Source organism: Monopterus albus, unplaced genomic scaffold (assembly GCF_001952655.1).
Source record: "Monopterus albus unplaced genomic scaffold, M_albus_1.0 scaffold223.1, whole genome shotgun sequence".
Lineage (NCBI taxonomy): Eukaryota > Metazoa > Chordata > Actinopteri > Synbranchiformes > Synbranchidae > Monopterus > Monopterus albus.
In genome coordinates, this window is record NW_018128103.1 from 178,436 (window position 1) to 198,952 (window position 20,517).

The 20,517-nt window shown below is 41.4% G+C and overlaps 1 protein-coding gene across 1 annotated transcript in view; it reads left to right on the forward strand.

The window, feature by feature from the left end:
* The window catches only part of LOC109971400 (peptidase inhibitor 15-like), a 39,862-nt gene that overhangs the window by 9,256 nt on the left and 10,089 nt on the right, over window positions 1–20,517 (forward strand). Inside the window, exons 2-4 of the mRNA XM_020619632.1 lie at window positions 14,234–14,351; window positions 19,282–19,363; window positions 19,879–19,997. Of these exons, the coding sequence (XP_020475288.1) occupies window positions 14,234–14,351; window positions 19,282–19,363; window positions 19,879–19,997 (319 nt within the window). The remainder of the gene's footprint in view (window positions 1–14,233; window positions 14,352–19,281; window positions 19,364–19,878; window positions 19,998–20,517) is intronic.

Genomic DNA, 20,517 nt, shown 5'->3' on the forward strand with positions numbered 1-20,517 from the left:
TCAGCAGGATCATCTAAAATGATTTTGTAAGTGCTGATGTGATATTGACAGGTTGAACCTACAGTTTAGCAGCTCTGTTTTGAAGTACTGCAACTTTTGTATATCCTTCCTTTTTGGCTGTGAGTCAAACAATGGAGCATTATTAAAAGGTAGAATAGACTAGATGGTAGATAACCAGTCAGGTTTGGACAGTAGGCTTGACTGTATGTGTACATGTTTCATTTGTAAATATTTTGAACTATAAAATGGTCTACATGTATTCATGTTGATTAGTCTAATTTAAAGTGCTATTAAACAATAAAATGATAAGCCTATGGTGGCTGTGCTCCAGTATGTGCATGACAGTGCTATCCATTAGATACACAAGGGCCATACTAAAAAAAAAACACAGAAGAAACTGAAGTGGGTCGGGCTCAGGCCAGGTTTAGACATGAAATGCAATATACTATGCTTGTCAGTTCGGGTCGGGTTCAAACAAAAATATGAGACTCGATTCCTTCTCTAGGTTGGACCCAGTTATTATATAACCATGCTCAAAACATCTGGAGGGACAAAGGGAGAACATCTCTCATTGATGCCTACAGTACGTCTCACATCATTTTCTGACCAGTATTGTTTGTTTCTGAGACCAAGAGAGATGGTGGTTTAGAGTTACCCTCAACAGCATAGTTTCTTCACCTTGCTCTGTTTGGTTAATTGTTTTTATGTAGGGACCAAATAAATTGAATATTGTTTGATAGGAGCTGCTAATACAGTTCTACAGAGGAATCATGGAGTTCTCTGCACTTCCATCACTGTCTGGTTTGGCTCAGCAATCAAACAGGACAAGTACAGACTTCAGTGGACAGTCAGGTCTTCAGAGAAAATCATCGGTACCAGCCTGCCCTCCACGAAGGACCTGTACACCTTATGGGTCAGAAAGAGGGCAGAGAGGATTTCTGCAGACCCCTCTCACCCTGGATATAAACGGACATAATCTGTTTGAACTCCTCCCCTCTGGACAGCATTACAGGCCACTGTACGCCAAGACAACCAGGCACAGAGATAGTTTCTTTCCCCGGGCTATTACAATGATGAACAGCTAATCTATGCTGCTCTTCTAACTTGTGATTTTTTTAGCTTGTATATATTGTGTATTTATTTTGTTTTTATGTTGTGCACATTGGGGGCTGGAGTCACATTCCTTGTGTTCTTGAAATACTTGGCAATAAAGTTATGCTTATGCTTATCTAAACTGGAGAAATGGGTGGAATTGCAGTCTCTCAACAGAATTCAGATGACTGGTAGTGTGATTTAAATTTCAATATTTAGTCAGAATTTTTTTTTTTTAATTATTGTACAACAGTCTCAAACGTATTAGAACAAGGCAAGTGATTAAACTGTAACTGGTACTTTACTGTTTTCACAGAAACTCTAAATTTTTTATGAAAGCAGTCATACTGTAAACCATGTGCATCTTGCCAAAATCAAATTTGGCAGAGTGCTGTGTTTGTATTGCAGTTGCTATGATTTCATTTTCTAAGAACAGGTTGTATAACATTTTTGCAAAGTGGACATAAAAAACAAATACAGATGTATGAGACCTGCCGCTTAAGCAAACCTGAGTTTGTCTTTATATGGTGGTAAAGGCTCTCAGCTCTCCTCCTCCATCCACGCATGCACACACACACACATACACATTTGTATTCCACATGGGAACTTTACATAGACTTACAGTTATTTCCTGGAGACTTGCCCTAACCATAACCACTACTTGCCTAACACCTAACCCTTAACCCAACCTCACCCCACTGCTGCTCCACACCTGTTGGGCTAGTTCTATTTTTAAAGTAAGCTCCTAGACCTTACTATGTAAAGTGCCTTGAGAAGACACACACACACAGATATACAGATCAAAAACAACTCTATTAACAGGACCAAAATAGAATTGTATGGGTTGTTATGAATTACAGTACCTCTTGAAGCCTCTGTGAAGACAATTTGTTTATAGTCAAAAGCTGAATGTTCAGTAATTATATAATTTCTAGTACATGATGTCAGCCCCTAATGGCTATAAAACATCTTACCAAAGTGAAATGTGTGTGTGTGTTTTTTTTCATTTTTGGGATGAGTCACTTCTGTAATTTTCACTGTATTATTATATAGTATCTGCTGATGTATGATCACACAGGACACATAAAACAAGTTCAGCCAATCATATTTCAGTTTATGTTATTGATTTTTCAAACATATTCCATGGTAATATAGGCCTATACAGTAGATAGTTTTAACAAAGACACTTCAAAACTGTAGTGTTATAAATAAAATACTTTGTGCTTTCAAAATAAAATGAGGCATTCTAGGCCTACTGCCTCCTTTCTGATTGATGGTCACAGACAATGATTTTATTGCTGCACTTGGCCCCACTTTCTACAACTGTAGGGAATTGTAGAAAAACAGAGGTTCACAACTGATATTTTCATCAGCAAGACGTTCTTAAAACAAATTCTACATTGGGGCTGTCCCTGAAGCAGGGTTTTCAGAGTCAACTCATTCAGCAGTCATGTTTTAGCCTTTTTGATATTAATTTGTCATGTGCTTGTGGTTCACTGGCTCACACTTTTTCTTGTCTATATTTTCCATTTCTTATGAACACGTAACATCACTACAGTACATCTTAACTATATGTAACAATGGTGTTATTATTCACTTTCCTGCCCAGTTTGTGTCAGCCATGAAGTCATGTCCACCCTCCATTAATTTATGTCCAGTGTGTAGCTGACTGCTGCTTCAGCTCTCCACGCCATTCCTTCTTGTGGGTGGGTGTTTTTCACATGCTGGCCTGTCTATACTCACAGCTCCAAGATCAGACTTGCCTTCTCCTGCTTATGGCCTATATACAGTATACATACTCTACACTGTATGTGCATACATAACTCTCACCTCTCATGGAGATATAGATGTATTTTCACCTATCCAAACATGGTGGTTTACTTGTCAAAAATGACAGATGGAGTCCACCTGCAACTCAGTTAATAAATCTCATGTAAGCCATTACACCATTCCTTTACTCCAGTATAGCAGAAGGTGTTCATGACTAACAGCCATCTAATGTATGAATGTAAAACATTTCAACAGATGCAGCTAGATCGTTATCCTAATCAGGCAAGACATCTGCTCACAAACATTTTACAGATCGGTTTTGGCCAGGGTTTGTTAGAGGAGAATCAAAGGCAATTAGGCAATGAACATGTTCAAGTAAAGAGAGGTGAAAGGCCGAAGGCTGACAGAATACATAAACTTTCTGTCATGCACACATGTTGGTATCTGCCCAATCCTCTTTTTCATGACACCAGCTTTACACAGAGTGACCAGCACTGGGCTTAAGAGGTGCAATCAAGCCTTGAGAATCACTGATTTCATACATAAACCAATAATATTTGTTTGTAGTTATAACAAGAAAAAAAGTATCTCATTATAACATGAAAAATATCACATTTTTAAAGTGAAAAGTAGCTTAACAAAACAAGAAAAGTATCTTATTCTAACAAGAAACTTTTCTCATTATAATGAGATACTGAGCAAAGATTTTTTTATTATGGTGACAACTATACCGTGCCATAGAGGAGAGAACTGAGGACAAGGAGAAGAACAAAAAAGTACCAACGTCCAGTTGGTACAGAAGTAATTAGAGAGCTCTCAGAGAGTGCAAACCTCTGCCAAAGGTGTTTTCCCATAATGTCATAAAAGCAAACGTCCCATGATAGTTTGACCCTCATATGTGAAAGCCTGACCATGAAAACCTGCTGCTGCCATTTGGAATGATGCTGATATCATTATTATGAAAGTAATTCAAGAAAAACAATAGACATGACAGACATTCACTCATTGGTTTAGGGGTAAAATGGGGACTTCAGTGAGAGGACCGTGGGCAAAGCAGTGAAGATATCACATCTCTACAAGTTTGTGTTCTGCTTGTTCAGCAGCTGTTTGATAAACTGCTCATGCAGTTTGTTACTGGTAATTCTTGCTGTACGGAGTCCTGTGTACGCTAGAGGAGCGCAGCCCCTCCCTCCTCCTAACAGAGACCAACACAGAGAAAAGCAAAGTAGGACAGTCTGCGTCATTCTGCGAGGTTATGCTGGGTGATGATAAGGGGAACCAGGGGCTGTAATAATGTACAGCTGGAACATTGGTGTCCTTGCCGACAGACTGCTGTGCTCTGAACGAGATGTGGCTGCCCACTAATAGAGCTAGCTTGGTCAGATATTGGGCACTGACATCTTGGAAAACATCAAAACAAATTGTAAAATAAATAGACTGACCACATCTAAATGGTTCTTTTGTCACCTTAAAAAATGTCACAACTTAATAAAGTGGCAGTCCTATGGGTGAAAATTATAACAATTTTGAGCCTGGCTCACAATCTCTGCCATCACCATCTTGGATCAAGATAATCCCTATTGGTTCTTGCCCAGCTGTCACTGCATAGATTATACCTTCCCCCAGCTCTGGGCTGTCGCCTTGCTGGGTTTTTTTTTTTTTGTCCCTGTCTCATACAGCAGGTTGTACTGAGTGACAGCACACAGTGTCCATTGACAATGAATGGGCAGATGACTCAGGCCTTTGTCTTCCTATGTGCTTGAAGTGCTCAGCAGCTCAGTTACACACTTTGGCCACAAGGGGGTCCATATACAGTTTGTGTATCCTGTAGCTGTGGTGCTGTGTTGAGCTTGATCTTTATTTATTGTCATCCTACCTCCTCCTTTAAAGTCCATTTTAGGCATCTTAGTTTTAAGATGATAGGCTTTAACTTGGCTACTGGGTTTTTATTGGATTTCAGTCCTACACCTCAATCTGTTTTTAAAACTGCTGCCCGCCACCTCTGCACAGCATGTCTCCAGTTGTAGGTGATTGAACTGGAAAATCAAATTTCAACACTAAACCAGGTCCAAGAGAACAAGCGTTTCCTGGACTCCTTGGCGACCGAGAGCTCTGGAGTCCCCCTCTGGCAATACCACACTAGGGATGGGTGTATTGATACTCTGGTATCAATACTTCAATACCCGGCAGTCAATATTTTGGAGTCGATACTTTTTAAAATATTGTTATACCACTGTGCTAATACAAAATATTCACTTTGTTTTCACTTCTGAGAGTTTTAGGTATTAAATTTATGTGTCAAAACCAGCCCAGGCATATTTTAGATGGTCTTCCGTGTCACATAATTATGGCAGCCTATCAGTTGTCAGAGCCGAAAGCTTACTGTGCAACCTCAGTCAAGCATTGCCTCAATCCTTACTCTGCTGCTCAGAGCAGCACTACAACGTGGCAGCATGGATGGCCGAGAGAGAAAAAGAAGCGTAGTGTGGTGCTATTTTTCACCCATGACCAAAGGTAATGCCATATGCTCCATCTGCAATAAAGTGGTGCCACATAGCAGCAACACTAGCAACCTCTTTAAGCATTTAAAGATAATGCACCCTGACACCACCTGCTGTCCAAAGTACCTAAAACCAAACAGAATGTATTATTTGAGAGACAATCAAGATGAAGAATGATCCTCCCACAATTAATCCCTGAGAACAAATCAAAATACCTAAGAACAAGACAAAATATAGTATTCAAGAGTTCAAGAAATCAAGGACAAGAATATTACTCCCATAATTAATCCTGCAATGGGGGAAATACCTGTATTTCAGCCATGAGGATCTCTGAAAAACTACTCAAAAACACGATAATATAAAGTATTTGAGACAAATCATGGATAAGATTTTACACATGTGCATCTTTACTATGCATTTTACCCCCAGGATTTGAGTATTGCACCTCAGTTGACTATTGCATAGTGCTTCATAATTTCACCTAGCTTATCACTGCAGTGATGTGTTGTACAGTCTGATAGCTGTGGAGAGGAATGACCTGCAGCAACGTTTCTTCTTACACTGGGGATGTAACAGTCTCGTGCTAAAAGAACTGTTCAGAGCCACCACTGTGTGGTGCAGGGGATGGGAGGGGTCATGCATGATGGATGTTAGTTTTACCAGCATCCTTCTGTCCGCCACCTCCTCGATGGAATCCAGAGAGCAGTCCAGGACAGAACCAGCTCTCTTAACCAGCTTGTTGAATCTCTTTCTGTCACTGACCATGCTACCTCCTGCCCAAACCACAACAGCATTAAAAACTGCCGATGCCACCACAGTATCACATATTGTCAGAAGGAGTGTCCCACACACACCAAAGGACCTCAGTCTCCTCAACAAGTGGAGGCGGCTCTGGCCCTTCCTGTACAGGGCATCTGTTTTGTTGGTCCAATTCATTTTTTTGTTGAGGTGGACACCCAGGTATTTAAAGGTGTCCACAATCTCAATATCTGAGCCCTGAAAGCTCACCGGCGTGAGTGGTGGTAATTTTTTGCTGTCTACATGAATTCCATGAAATATAAAGTAGATGAATACGTAACACAAAATCTAAGGAACTTTTAAGCAGCAAATGTATATAATATACATATAATAAAAGAATATATGCTACATGGGAGCAGCATGTGCACTAGTCAACAGTCAATGTTCAATTATGCATACGCAGACTGAGAATGTAAACAGTACAGGTCATCAGTACATGACGTATTTCCTGGTAATAAACATCTGTCAGCTGTTTCGGAGTCTGATGGCAGAGGGAAAGAAAGAGTTTTTCAGTCTAGAGGTCCTGCATTTCACACTTCTGAACCTCCGGCCAGAGGGTAGGGAGGTGAACAGTCCGTGCTGGGGATGGGTGGGGTTTTTGAGGATGGAGGCAGCTTTCCTACACACCCTGCGGTGGTAAATGCTCTGCAGAGAGGGCAGTGGAGTCCTGGTGATCTTCTCCACAGTCTTTACCACTCACTGCAGGCACCTGTGGTCCATAGCAGTAGTGCTGCCATACCAGACAGTGATGCAGCTGGTCAAGATGCTCTCAGTGATGCAGCTACACAAGGCGCTGAGGATCCTAGGCAACATGCCAAACCTCCTCAGCCTACTCAGGAAGTGCAGCCACCATTGGGCCTTCTTGACCAGCTGTGTGGTGTTAAGTGTCCATGTGAGGTCCTCACTGATGTGGACACCCAGGTATTTGAAGCTGCTCACCCTCTCCACTTCGAGCCCCCAGATGAACAGTGGCCGATGACTTCTCTCCTTCCTCATGTCCACTATCATCTCCTTCGTCTTGGCTTTATTCTGAAAATTCTGCCCCATTCAAATGAATGGGTAAATTCTTAAGCACACTTTCAGCTATCAAAATGTTCAGCTCTTCAAGGACATTCATGCTTCTCTTCAAGATTTTTCTAAACCTTATGCCTTTGAAATATTTAGTTTTATTTTGAAAATCTTACCCCATTCAAAATTTGACTTCAGCATACTTTCAAATATTTCAGGTAGCAAAATGTTCAGCTCTCCAAGGACATTCATGCTTCTATTCAGAGATTTCCACCCACTCCAACCTCCCTGCACTTGCCTCTTCACCTCTTTCCTACACTCCCCGTCGCACTGGACTGTTGACCCCAAATACTTAAACTCCTGCACCTTCTTGACCTCAGCCCCCTGTAACCTCACTGTTCCACTTCCCTCTCTCTCGTTCATACACATGTATTCTGTCTCACCATGACTGACTTTCATTCCTCTTCTTTCCAGAGCAGACCTCCACCTTTCCAGGTGTTCCTCCACCTGCTCTCTGCTCTCACTACAGATCACAATGTCATCTGCAAACATCATTGTCCACGAAGATTCCTGTCTGACTCCATCTGCTAACCTGTCCATCACCATAGCAAACAAGAAGGGACTCAGAGCCGATCATTGATGTAGCCCCACCTCCACCTTGAACTCCTATGTCTGACCTACAGCACATCTCACTACTGTCGTACTCCTCTCATACATATCCTGAACTACTCTGACGTACTTCTCTGCCACTCCTGACATCCTCATACAGTACCATAGCTCCTCTCTCGGCACTCTGTCGTACGCTTTCTCTAAATCCACAAAGACACAATGCAGCTCCTTCCGACCATCTCTATACTTCTCCATTAACATTCTCAGAGCAAAAATGGCATCAGTAGTGCTCTTTCTGGGCATGAAGTCATACTGCTGCTCACAGATATCCACTTCCTTTCTTAGCCTAGCTTCCACTACTCTTTTCCTTAGCTTCATTATGTGGCTCATCAACTTTATACCTCTGTAGTTGCTACAACTCTGCACATCACCCTTGTTCTTAAAGATTGGCACTAGTACACTTCTCCTCCATTCCTCAGGCATCTTCTCACTCTCTAAAATCCTGTTGAACAAACTAGATAGAAGCTCCACTGCTGTCTCTCCTAGACACTTCCACACCTCTACAGGTATGTCATCTGGACCAACAGCCTTTCCACTCTTCATTCTCCTCAGAGCCTTCCTCACCTCATCCTTTCTAATCTTTGCTACTTCCTGCTCTACAATATTCACCTCTTCCCCCCTTCTTTCCCTCTTGTTTTCCTGTCCTGCTCCTTCTATCACTGTGAAATGAACTTGAAATCCAGGACCTGTATTCTGCCATCTGAGTCCTGCCCACCACTCTCTCGCCTCTAGCTGGACCCACCGGTCCTAACATAAACATCACTTAACTCATACTGAGCTTTCATATGAAGCTCTCCCTTTGGTTAGCACATTTAATTGTGTATCACTGACTGATTATATGGAATAGTTTTGGATTACTGTAGAGTGTTTAAGTAAATGTATGTATGTGTGAGTGTATTGCATATACACATATATATACACTTAATATTATATAATGTATGGAGTTGTGTATGTGTGTTCTATGTATTGTATATATATACTATATGTACAGTATGTGCAGATGGATGTACTGTTTATGTGTGTGTACTGTGTATATGTAAATTGTGGATACTGAGTTGTATTCTAATCCTAGTAAGACAGTGATGGAGAGTAGAAAGGTACATAGCATGTTATGTTATGTCTTCTGATATTTTATGTCACCATAACAACCTGTTGTGTCCTGATGCTTTTCTTTTCTTTTCTTTCTCCTGTTTCCACTCACCCCAATCGATCGAGGCAGCCCACCAAGAGCCGGGGTCTGTTGGAGGTTTCTTCCGTTAAAGGGAGTTTTTCCTTCCCCCATGTTCAAGTGTTTGCTCAAAGGGGATGTGTTGGGCTTTTCTTGTAATAGTCTAAGCTCTAGACCTGATTATGTAAAGTGCCCTGACACAATTGTTGCTGTGAATTTGCACTATAGAAATAAATTACATTGAACTGACTATACAGTCAACAACCTTTCCAGCACTCACAGTGGTTAATAATATTTTTTAAAAATCTTTTATCCAAATACACATAAGCACCAAAATCTAATCAGTTGTTCTGTGGGCCATACCCTACCTCTTCAAACAAACAACAAAAAGGTATCACAATCCATTAGGTTTTAGAAATAAGACCACAAGTACTACAATGGATTCATTGTATAATCAGGTTAATGGACTAACTGTTACACATACCACTAGGCCCAACAGCCATAGTCAGACCGTGTGAACAGAGGCTGAATGAGGCGAAAGAACTGTAACAAAAATGAGCAGTGCACAAACTGATCTATGATTTATGTGTAGATTAGTTAATGCACCTTTTTTATTGTTAGCACTTTAGATGGTAAAGTATATATTGCTGTAGTGGTGTAAATGTGTGTAATGATAACATTAGATCTAATATAATATTATGTAATGAGCTTTCCCTAATCATAACCAATCATTTCTGTGCCTAAACCCAGTGAAACTGTAACCTTTAGGTTGTCACATCATTTGATAGTTTCATTCCCAGTTGTGATTTGCAGTATTTTCTAGACCTTCTGCTGATATGGGCATTCGTTCAGAAAACTCTCTGGAGGACATGGACAAACAATGTAATGGGAACAAACCAAATAATCTTTAAAATGTCTCAGATTTGTCTCTAAATTCAAATTCAAATTTTATTTGTATAGCGCCAAATCACCACAAAAGTCATCTCAGGACACTTTAAAAAGTCAGGTCTAGACCTTACTACTATCATTATTATTATAGAGGAAAACCCAACAAATCCCCCTTGAGCAAGCACTTGGTGACAGCAGGGAGGAAAAACTCCCTTTAACGGAAGAAACCTCTGACAGACCCCGGCTCTTGGTGGGCAGCCTTCTGCCTCGACCCATTTGTGATGAGTGCATAGAAGAAAGAGAAAAGAAAAGAAAAGCAACAAGAGACAAAAAATACAACAACAAACAATCAAACACTGGTCAGGTTGATGTGGCTGGTGACTGCCCATCTGAAACGTAGAGCTCCAGAGCCAGGGCAAGCTGCAGAAAGGTACAGGAAGAGAGAGAGGACACACTGCAGGAGAGAGGAGACACAGTTAGTGACATGTAATGGTGGTACATAGATGCACGAAGAGAGAGGAGAGGAGAGAAGAGGAGAGAAGATGAGAGAAGAGGGGAGGAGAAAAGGAGAGGAGAGGAGAGAAACTCAGAGCATCATGGTCCCCCAGCAGCCTAGGCCTATAGCATAACTAAGGGAAGGCTCAGGGTCACCTGATCCAGCCCTAACTATAAGCCTTATCAAATAGGAAAGTCTAAAGTCTAATCTTAAAGGTAGAGAGGGTGTCTGCCTTCTGAACTGAGAGTGGGAACTGGTTCGACAGGAGAGTAGCTTGATAGCTAAAGGCTCTTCCTCCCATTCTACTTGTGTGGACTCTAGGAACCACAAGTAAACCTGCACTCTAAGAGCGAAGTGCTCTGTTGGGATGATAAGGCACTATGAGGTCTTTAAGATATGATGGAGCCTTGTCATTAAGGGCTTTGTATGTTAGTAGGAGGATTTTAAAGTCTATTCTGGATTTTACAGGGAGCCAGTGGAGAGAAGCTAATATGGGAGAGATATGATCTCTCTTGCTAGTTCCTGTCAGTACTCTGGCTGCAGCATTTTGGATTAACTGGAGGCTTTTTAGAGATCTGTTGGGGCATCCTGATAGTAAAGAGTTACAGTAGTCCAGCCTGGAAGTAACAAATGCATGGACCAGTTTTTCAGCATCACTATTCTGATCAAAGATAACTCCAAGGTTCCTCACAGTAGTACTGGAGGCCAGAGCTGTGTCATCTAATGTAACTGTATGGTTATACAAGAAATTACAGGTCATCCAGGCCTTTATGTCTTTAAGACATGCTTGAAGTTTGACCAACTGATCTGATTCATCTGGTTTCATAGATAAATATAACTGGGTATCATCTGCATAGCAATGGAAATTTATGCCATGTTTTCTGATAATTTTGCCTAAAGGGAGCATGTACAAAGTGAAGAGGATTGGACTTAACACAGAGCCCTGTGGATTGCCATGACTAACTTCAGTTTGTGTGGAAGATTCATCATTAACATGAATAAATTGAAATCTTTCTGATAAATAAGATTTGAACCAACTTAGTTCAGTTCCTTTAAACATGTTCAAGTCTCTGCAGTAAGATGATGTGACCAGTGGTGTCAAAAGCAGCACTGAGATCTAAGAAGACAAGTATGGAGACAAGTCCTTTGTCTGAGGCTAGGAGGAGATCATTGGTGACTTTCACCAATGCAGTTTCTGTACTATGATATAATCTAAAACCTGACTGAAAATCCTCAAACAAATCATTCTTGTGCAAGTGGTCACATAACTGCTTTGCTACAGCTTTTTCAAGGATTTTGGAAATAAATGGGCGATTGGATATTGGTCTATAATTAGCTAGGACACCTGGGTCAAGAGTAGGCTTTTTGAGTAGAGGTTTAATTACTGCAAGTTTAAAAGCCTGTGGAACATAACCTGTTAATAGAGAGAGGTTAATCAGATCTAATACGGACGTGTTGATTAGGAGCCAGACGTCGTTGAGCAGCCTTGTTTGGATGGGGTCTAAGAGACATGTTGATGATTTAGATGAAGCAATTGCTGAGGTCAACTCAGAGAGATCTATGGGAGAAAAGCCGTCTAAGTATAAATTAGGTCTGACAGATGTTTCTAAAGCCATTGTACTTGATGGCATGTCTGTAAGAGTTCTAGGAATGATTTAATTAATTTTTTCTCTGATAGTTGAGATTTTATTTGTAAAGAAGCTCATGAAGTCATTGCTGCTGAGATCTAAGGGAATGTTAAGCTCAACAGCACTGTGGCTCTTTGTTAGCCTGGCTACAGTGCTGAAAAGAAACCTGGGCTTTTCTTATTTTCTTCTATTAGTGATGAATAATATGCGGTCCTGGCATTACAACGGGCTTTTTAATAGGTTATTAAAGTATCTTTCTAGGCTAAGAAAAACTTTTCTGACTTAGTGCAGCACCACCTCTTTTCCAATTTTTGTGATGCCTGCTTTAGGGAGCAGAGCTGCGAGCTGTACCACGGGGCCTCCTCTGTTTCACTGCCTTCTTTTTCAGAGGGGCAATGGTATTAAGTGTTACACAGGGAGGCTACAGCACTATCAACAAGATTAAGGACTTGTGTGGGAGTAAAGTTAAAGTGACCTCCCTCCATTGTGTTGGCACATGGCACTGAAGTAAATAATGATGGAATTATTTTCTTAAACTTGGTAACAGCATTGTCAGATAGCCTTTTACTGTAGTGAAATTGTTTCCCACATAGAATATAATCCATTAATGGAAATTCAAAAGTTATTAGAAAATGGTCAGACAAAAGAGGGTTTTGGGGAAAAACTATTAAGTGTTCAGTTTCGATGCCATATGTCAGACCAAGATCAAGGGTGTGGTTAAAACAGTGAGTGGGTTTATTTACAGAAAAGCCAATTGAGTCTAATAATGAACTGAATGCACTGTTGAGGCTGTCATTGTCAGCATTTACATGGATATTAAAATTACCCGCTATGATTATTTTATCTGTACTAAGCGCTAAATCAGACAAAGTCTGAGGATTCAGTTAAAAACTCTGAATATGGGGCAGGTGGACGGTAAACAATGACAAATAGAACTGGCTTTTGAGGTTTCCAGTTTGGGTGTGAGAAACTCAGAGTGAGGCTTTCAAATGAGTTATAACTATGTTTAGGTCTAGGGTTGATTAATAGGCTTGAGTCGAAGATCGCTGCCACACCTCCACCTTGGCCTGTGTTTCGAGGGATGTGACACTTACTGTGAGTAGGTGGGGTGGATTCATTTAGACTGACATGCTCTTCCTGCTCCACTTCCACTGCTCTACATAGCTCCATCAATGGTCACTGGCAGCAAGGCTCCTGACAAACAGTAAACTCAGAGACAATAGTGCTCCATACTTTGGCAGGTTAACACCAGCTCCCTACACAGATTAGGTTAAGATTCTTTAAGTTTCCTATAAACTTATAAATCTTTTAGCACCTTATTCTGCCCCAAAGCACCTCAGGTCTGGCAACCAAATGCTGTTAAAAGTTTCATGTCAAACCATTTTTATATTATTATCTATTTTTGTTTAAAAGACTTTACAATTTATTACAGGACATGTTTAAATCCATTCTAAATACCGTGTAATGAACTGAGGAAACCATCAGAGTCAGATCTATCTATCTAATTATGCTTGCACATAGCCTACTGTATATTCAAACACAGGGTGGTTAAAATGCTTTACATTGGTAAAGAAAAGCATTAAAACAACATTTGAAAAATAAGCTAGTTGGTAGTAGCCTCTTACCTACAAACAAAGAAAAAAGCACAGGGACATTTAATTCTGCTTTAAAACTTTGCATCTGGTGTTTTCTCCACCATGTGCTCTGTTCCAGTATTTTATTGTGAAACAAACCAAAAATTATATAACACCTATTCTTCACCGATACTTACACAGTGTGTTTTATTAGACATATGCAACAAACTACACGGTGAAATAGCGCATTACGTTTAATTTACCCAACCTCTTGAAATAAGTTAACGTCTGCGCAGTGTGTTTTATTTTGAAAGACACGGGGGCAATCTGAACCCGGTCACCTTCAGAGATGACTGATTAAAGAGCATCTGCACAGTGTCCTTCAACCGCTGGGTCTTAACAGTAGGGGAAAAGCAGGGCACAGTCTTGTTTTGTTTTGTTTTGTTTTGTTTTTTTGGTTGATTGGTTGTTATGTTTTTGAGATACTTCAAAGGTGTAAATATGAGAATCCTTTATTTTCTGTCCTGCTCAGCCCTGCTGTGCGGAGTTAACGGGCGGGTTATAAACACCACAAGGTCTCCGGAGCTACAGCTGTCCGACTTCAGCCTAACTCCAGCACCTAAACCCAGCTCCCTGCCCAGTGTCCACAGAGTACGGAGGAAACGGTTCATCAGTCAGGCTGACATGGTGGCCATTCTGGATTATCACAACCAAGTCAGAGCCAGCGTATTCCCACCTGCTGCCAACATGGAGTATATGGTAAGAAAAGCTGATATGCACATTTAGTCGGAGGCTTCGTGTAAATAAAACAAAACAATATGCCTATATTATTTTTAGGTACTAAACGTGAAAAAATGTAATGAATAAATAAAAAAAAATAAGGAACAGAGGTATTTGCACGTTATGAATGACTGGCCTTTTTAAACCTTCTACATTAGCGCTATTTAACTAACATTACTCTACAAACCTAAATTCATGTATAAATAATGTAATACTTCCCCCCCTGTAAACTGAATGGCCTACTTTTTGGATCATTACAAGGGTTTTTACATCAGACCTTCAAAATCTTTCAGAATATCCTTCCCTTTTGGTTGGGGGACACTACATTCACCCTAGACGTCTAGGTATTCTTTTCCATAATGCTAAAAACAGCAACAGGCTCCTAGTTAATAAAATAGAGTCCCAGTATCTAGCTGGGCCAATCTGCTGATGTGCTTTGCATACAGTTTCTGTGAAGATCAGTTATCAGTGTGTGTGAGTTGGTGCTGGAGATGGCTGCCTCAGTTCTGTACTAGAGACAACTTCCTTGTGGGTGTATCATACTTGGCCAAAAGTGATTATCATTGTTATTCCACATTTTTTAATTTCATAACCAAGTTTTATAAAATTTTTATTTAGGGGGCACACAATGAGATCTCGAGCACGCGCAGTTAAGATGCTTTAAAAAGTTATGGTCATTTAAAGCTTTTGGGGCAATATTTTAAACAAATATGCATCTGATGTTTTGCAATAAAGAAACATGTCACCAGCAGTGTGTTTCACTGATCTGTTTTTAATCATTTCTTAACAACAGGTGGTCTATGGTACAGTGGAATAAGTTAATTCACGTTGGAGGAAAAAAAAAAAAACCTTGATGAAATTGGCAATTTCGAGTTGCGCTACCTCACCTGGAATAGGGAAACCGGGGCACCCTGTTGGGGCCAGACCTGGGAGGGGAGCTCACCGGTGAGTTTCTGCTGGTCGGGCCTTTACCCATGGGGCTCAGTCAGACACAGCTCGAAATAATGGCATGGTGCCACTGCCCTGTGGACCCACCACCTGCAGGAAAAGGAATCAGGGTCGGGTGCAATTTAAGTCGGGTGGCAGGCGCAGTCGGGCACCTGGGTGTGTTGATCTGTGGCTATGTAGGATAGCTCTAGCAACGTGGAATGTCACATCTCTGGTGGGAAAGGAGCCGGAGCTTGTGCAGGAGGTGGAGCGATGCCAACTAGATATAGTTGGGCTTACATCCACACATACACTATATTGCCAAAAGTATTCACTCACCTGCCTTCACATGCAAATGAACTTGAGTAACAACCGATTCTTAATATGGTTTAATGTGATGTTGGCCAACCCTTTGCAGCTATAACAGTTTCAACTCTTCTGGGAAGGCTGTCCACAAGGTTTCGGAGTGTGCTAAGGCAGCAGTGGTGCGGTGGGTAGAGCAGTCATCTCCCAACAAGAAGGTTGAAGGTTTGAATCTCGGTCCCTGCAGTCCACGTGTCTACGTGTTTTTGGGTAAGACACTGAACCTCCCCATTGCCCCGATGGTTAGAGCCATTGGTTGAGTTGGTGCCGCAGATGGCTGCCATCGGTTCTGTATCGGAAACCTTGTGTGTAACATACTTGGCCAATAAAGGTGATTATCCTTATCCTTAATGGGAATTTTTGACCATTCTTCCAGAAGCATATTTGTGAGGTCAGACACTGATGTTGGATGAGAAGGTCTGGATCACAGTCTCCACTCTAATTCATCCCAAAGGTGTTCTATCAGGTTGAGGTCAGCACCAGTCAGGTTCTTCCACACCAAACAAACTCATCCATGTTATTATGGACCTTGCTTTGTGCACTGGTGCACAGTCATGTTGGAACAGGAACGGGCCATCCCCAAACTGTTCCCACAAAGTTGGGAGCATGAAATTGTCCAAAATGTCTTGGTATACTGAAGCATTAAGAGTTCCTTTCACTGGAACTAAGGGGCCAAGCCCAACTCCTGAAAAACAACCCCACATCATAATCCCCCCTCCACCAAACTTTACACTTGGAACAATGCAGTCAGACAAGTACCGTTCTCCTGGCAACCTCCCAAATCCAGGCTTGTCCATCGGATTGCCAGACAGAGAAGCGTGATTCGTCACTCCAGAGAACACGTCTCCACTGTTCTAGAATCCAGTGGCAGTGTACTTTCAATCACTGCATCCGGTGCTTTGCATTGCACTTGGTGATGTAAGATTCAGATCCAGCTGCTTGGCCATGGAACACCATTCCATGAAGTTCCCTATGCACTGTTATTGAGCTAATCTGAAGGCGCTCGGCATGGAACCCCATTCCATGAAGTTTCCTATGCACTGTTATTGAGCTAATCTGAAGGCCACATGAAGTTTGGAGGTCTGTAGCTACTGACTCTGCAGAAAGTTGGCGACCTCTGTGCACTATACGTCTCAGCATCCTGCTCTGTGATTTTACGTGGCCTACCACTTCGTGGCTGAGTTGCTGTCACTCCCAATCGCTTCCACTTTTTTATAATACCACTAACAGTTGACTGTGGAATATTTAGTAGCAAGGAAATTTCACGACTGGACTTATTGCATAGGTGGCATCCTATCACGGTACCACGCTGCAATTCACTAAGCTCCTGAGAGCAACCCATTCTTTCACAAATGTTTGTAGAAGTGGTCTGCATGCCTAGGTCTTGATTATATGCACCTGTAACCATGGAAGTGATTGGAATACCTGAATTCAATGATTTGGATGGGTGAGTGAATACTTTTGGCAATATAGTGTATGTATATTTGTAAAATAGTCAAACTATGACTTGGTTTGCGTTAGACCATGGCTATCTTCAGTCTGTGAGAAAGAGTCATTATTAACATGAACAAATTGGAATCTATCTGATGAATAGTGCAGTTCTGTTAATTCCAACATGTTCTACTCTGTAATAAGATGTTGTGATCAGTGGTGTTAAAAGTAGCACTGAGATCTAAGAGGAAATGGCTGGTCCCCTGTTCTAATCTATTTCTTTATTCAAACCAGGATATATTAGAGAATCAGTTTTAAAAATCTAGTAGACTTCTTTTTGCAACAGTTTTAAACAGTGGTGCGGCTGGGAGGCGACAGTGGTGCGGTGGGTAGAGCAGTCGTCTCCCACCCAGAAGGTTGAGGGTTTGAATCTCAGTGCCTGCAGTCCACATTTTGAAGTGTCCTTGGGCAAGACACTGAACGCCCCCAAGTTGCCCGTGATGGCGGCACGTCTGCATGCAGCGACCCGAGGCCTCTCGGCTCCAAGCAAAATTTTATTGTACGTGTTACAATGACAATAAAATAAAGCTTCTTCTTCTTATGGTTTGTTCAATAACCTCTATTCCTTTTACTCTAAATAGAGTTTTCAGCCTTGCCATTGTGTAAAAGGTATAGTCCAAGCATGGTGGGATGAGAGGTAGTATGCTGCAATGAGAGGTAGTATTATTGCTGAGACCAGTTCACCCTATCTCCTGTCTAAACAGGGCAAGGCGGGATGAGGTGTTGGAGGTCTGCATGAGAGCAAGAGAGAGCTAGAGAGTGAAAAGGGAGAGAGAGCAGTGGCAACAAAAACAAAGTGAATAAGGGAATTAAAATGTTTTGTGATTGTTTCACTGTGGTTATGCTCTAAAGCATGGATAAACACAGCCACACCTCTGCACAGCCCCCTGGGAAGGATTTTGTGTGAATACAGCAGATTCAACCCACAGAGTAACTATAAAGTCAATATCAGAAATATTAGATGTGTATAATTTGACCAGGACATCAGTAGTATCATGAACTTAGAATGGAAGCTTTTGTGCACAGGCATTCAAAAAATTATCAAGTACTTTACAGGCTGGTTTTGTAAGCGTTCTGTTCTGTAAGTGTTCTGCTGGCCTCCCTTGAGGATTGTAGAGCACCAGGTGCAAACAGTTGTGTTTCTGCCTTGATGAAGATCTGGTGAAGATCTGGCTTTTTTATTTTTTAATCGAGATGCCTAATTAAATACAGGCTTTTACACATACAGTAAAACAAGTATAATTTGTTCCGGCAACGTGCTTGTAATTCAAAGCACTCGTATATCAAAGCGAATTTCCCCATAAGAAATAATGGAAACTCAGATGATTCGTTCCACAACCACTTCTTCATACAAAAATGATTACAGTAATGCAAAATACACAAAATAAAATAAAGTACAAATAAAAGTAAAATAAAACAAATTAACCTGTGCTTTATCTTTGAAAAGAATCATGGCTGGCGTGAGGGAGACAAGAGAGAGGAGCTATCTGCCATCTCTTGGCTTGCTGAAATCTTTTTCTTTTTGTGCGACTTTAACAATGAACCTATCCAATGACACTTGCTTTTGCCTCCTTTTAAGGATATGGCAGATTTTACACATATCCCTTATAAAATCTGCCACTCGCATACCTTGTTCATACTTCTCGATGATTTCCTTTTTAACTTCCACTGTAATCATCTCCTTTTTCTTACCGCCTTTCTTTTCAACCTTTAATTTTTTCTTCATGGGGGCCATTGTTGCAGTACAGATGCTGACTATACAAGTGAGGCGCAAGAACCATTGGCTCAATTGTGGAGTGACGCTCGGCAGACAAAGCGTACGTACTACTCTTATCGCAAGACCTCGCTCGTTTATGTCAGGTTTGCCCGGTTGCACCTCTTTTCTCACTCCCCTCACTCTGTTTTCTCTCCCTTTACCTGATTACGCTATCCTCTACACCTGCTTGTCACCAGCTGCACCTGATTAGTTTCTCCCTATTTAGTCCCTGCTCTTCGTTCACTCCCTTGCCAGTTCTTTCTAGCTTTTCTCAGGCCCGTTTGTTCCCCGTCGTTCTTTTGAATCTGTATTTAGTGTTTTGTGTTTCTTCTCTCCAGCTGCTTAGATTACATTCCCTTTTTTTTGCATCAGCCGCTCCTTTGGACCACGGACCTCCTCCACTCTGCTCTTCACCACCTCGCAGGTCGATGCACACACAGGTCTACCACTCACCGTATGTACTATTTCTGTTTATCTACAGTTGCACCTAACCCGACCAGTCCAGGAGCGAGTCCCAATGTCCGCAGCCCTGTCTTCTTCTCATCATCTCCATCATTGACTGTGTACACTCCTATGCTCGACACCCGGTTCCATTGTTCCTCTGTTCATTTCTTGTCACTTATACAGCACTGTAAATAAACTACACTGTCTGCACCGAAGTCAGCCACCTGGGTCCGTCTATTTTTGTGACTCGCTCACTGTTGTGTTCGAGCAGTCCTTACAGTTTATCAAGTTAAAATTTATGAAAAAATTTTGCTCGTCTTGCAAAACACTTGCAGACCAGGTTACTCGGAATCCAAAGTTTTACTGTATTCCTTACTTTACCTAAAAGTGCCTGAAATATTTTTTCTAAAATTTGATTTTTGATAACAGTGATTCAACTATATAAATGTTGCTTCTCTAATGAATTATTGCTTGTTCCCTGAAATGTGCCAAGCATGTTTTTCTCAATTACAAACTCTCCAACAGACATGGGACAGTGATTTGGCTAGGACAGCTGAAGCCTGGGCGGCTACGTGTCTGTGGGAACATGGACCAGCTTACTTGCTGCAGTTCTATGGACAGAACCTGTCTGTCAGGACAGGGGGGTAGGTACTACACACACATTTTATTTTCATTCCTTGTGGGGGCTTTACATCAATTTAGTACATTAATTTAATGGTGGCCTACCCTAACCTTAATACCAAACCTTAACCCAACCCTTACTTTACCCTAACCCTAAAACCAAGTTTTCACCCAAAAATTCAGTGATTTCCATGGTGGGGACCAGCATCTGGTCATGAGGAGGTCCCCACAATGCGACTGGGTAAACGGGTTTACAGTTTGTGGGTAACACTGGAAATTCTTCTTCTTCTTCTTTTTTCGGCTGTTCCCGTTAGGGGTCGCCACAGCGAATCATTTGTTTCCACCTAACTCTATCCTTGGCATCCTCTACTCTCTCCCCAATTAACTTCATGTAGCTTGGAAATGTAATCTTCCATTTTGATAAGGTGGATTGTAAAGGAAATATAAACAAGCACGAAGAAGATTGTAGGTAGCGCAAGAATCTGTGGGCTCACAAGCGCCCTCTGCCTTGAGGCAGGCGTACTGTTTGCCTCACCGAGTAAC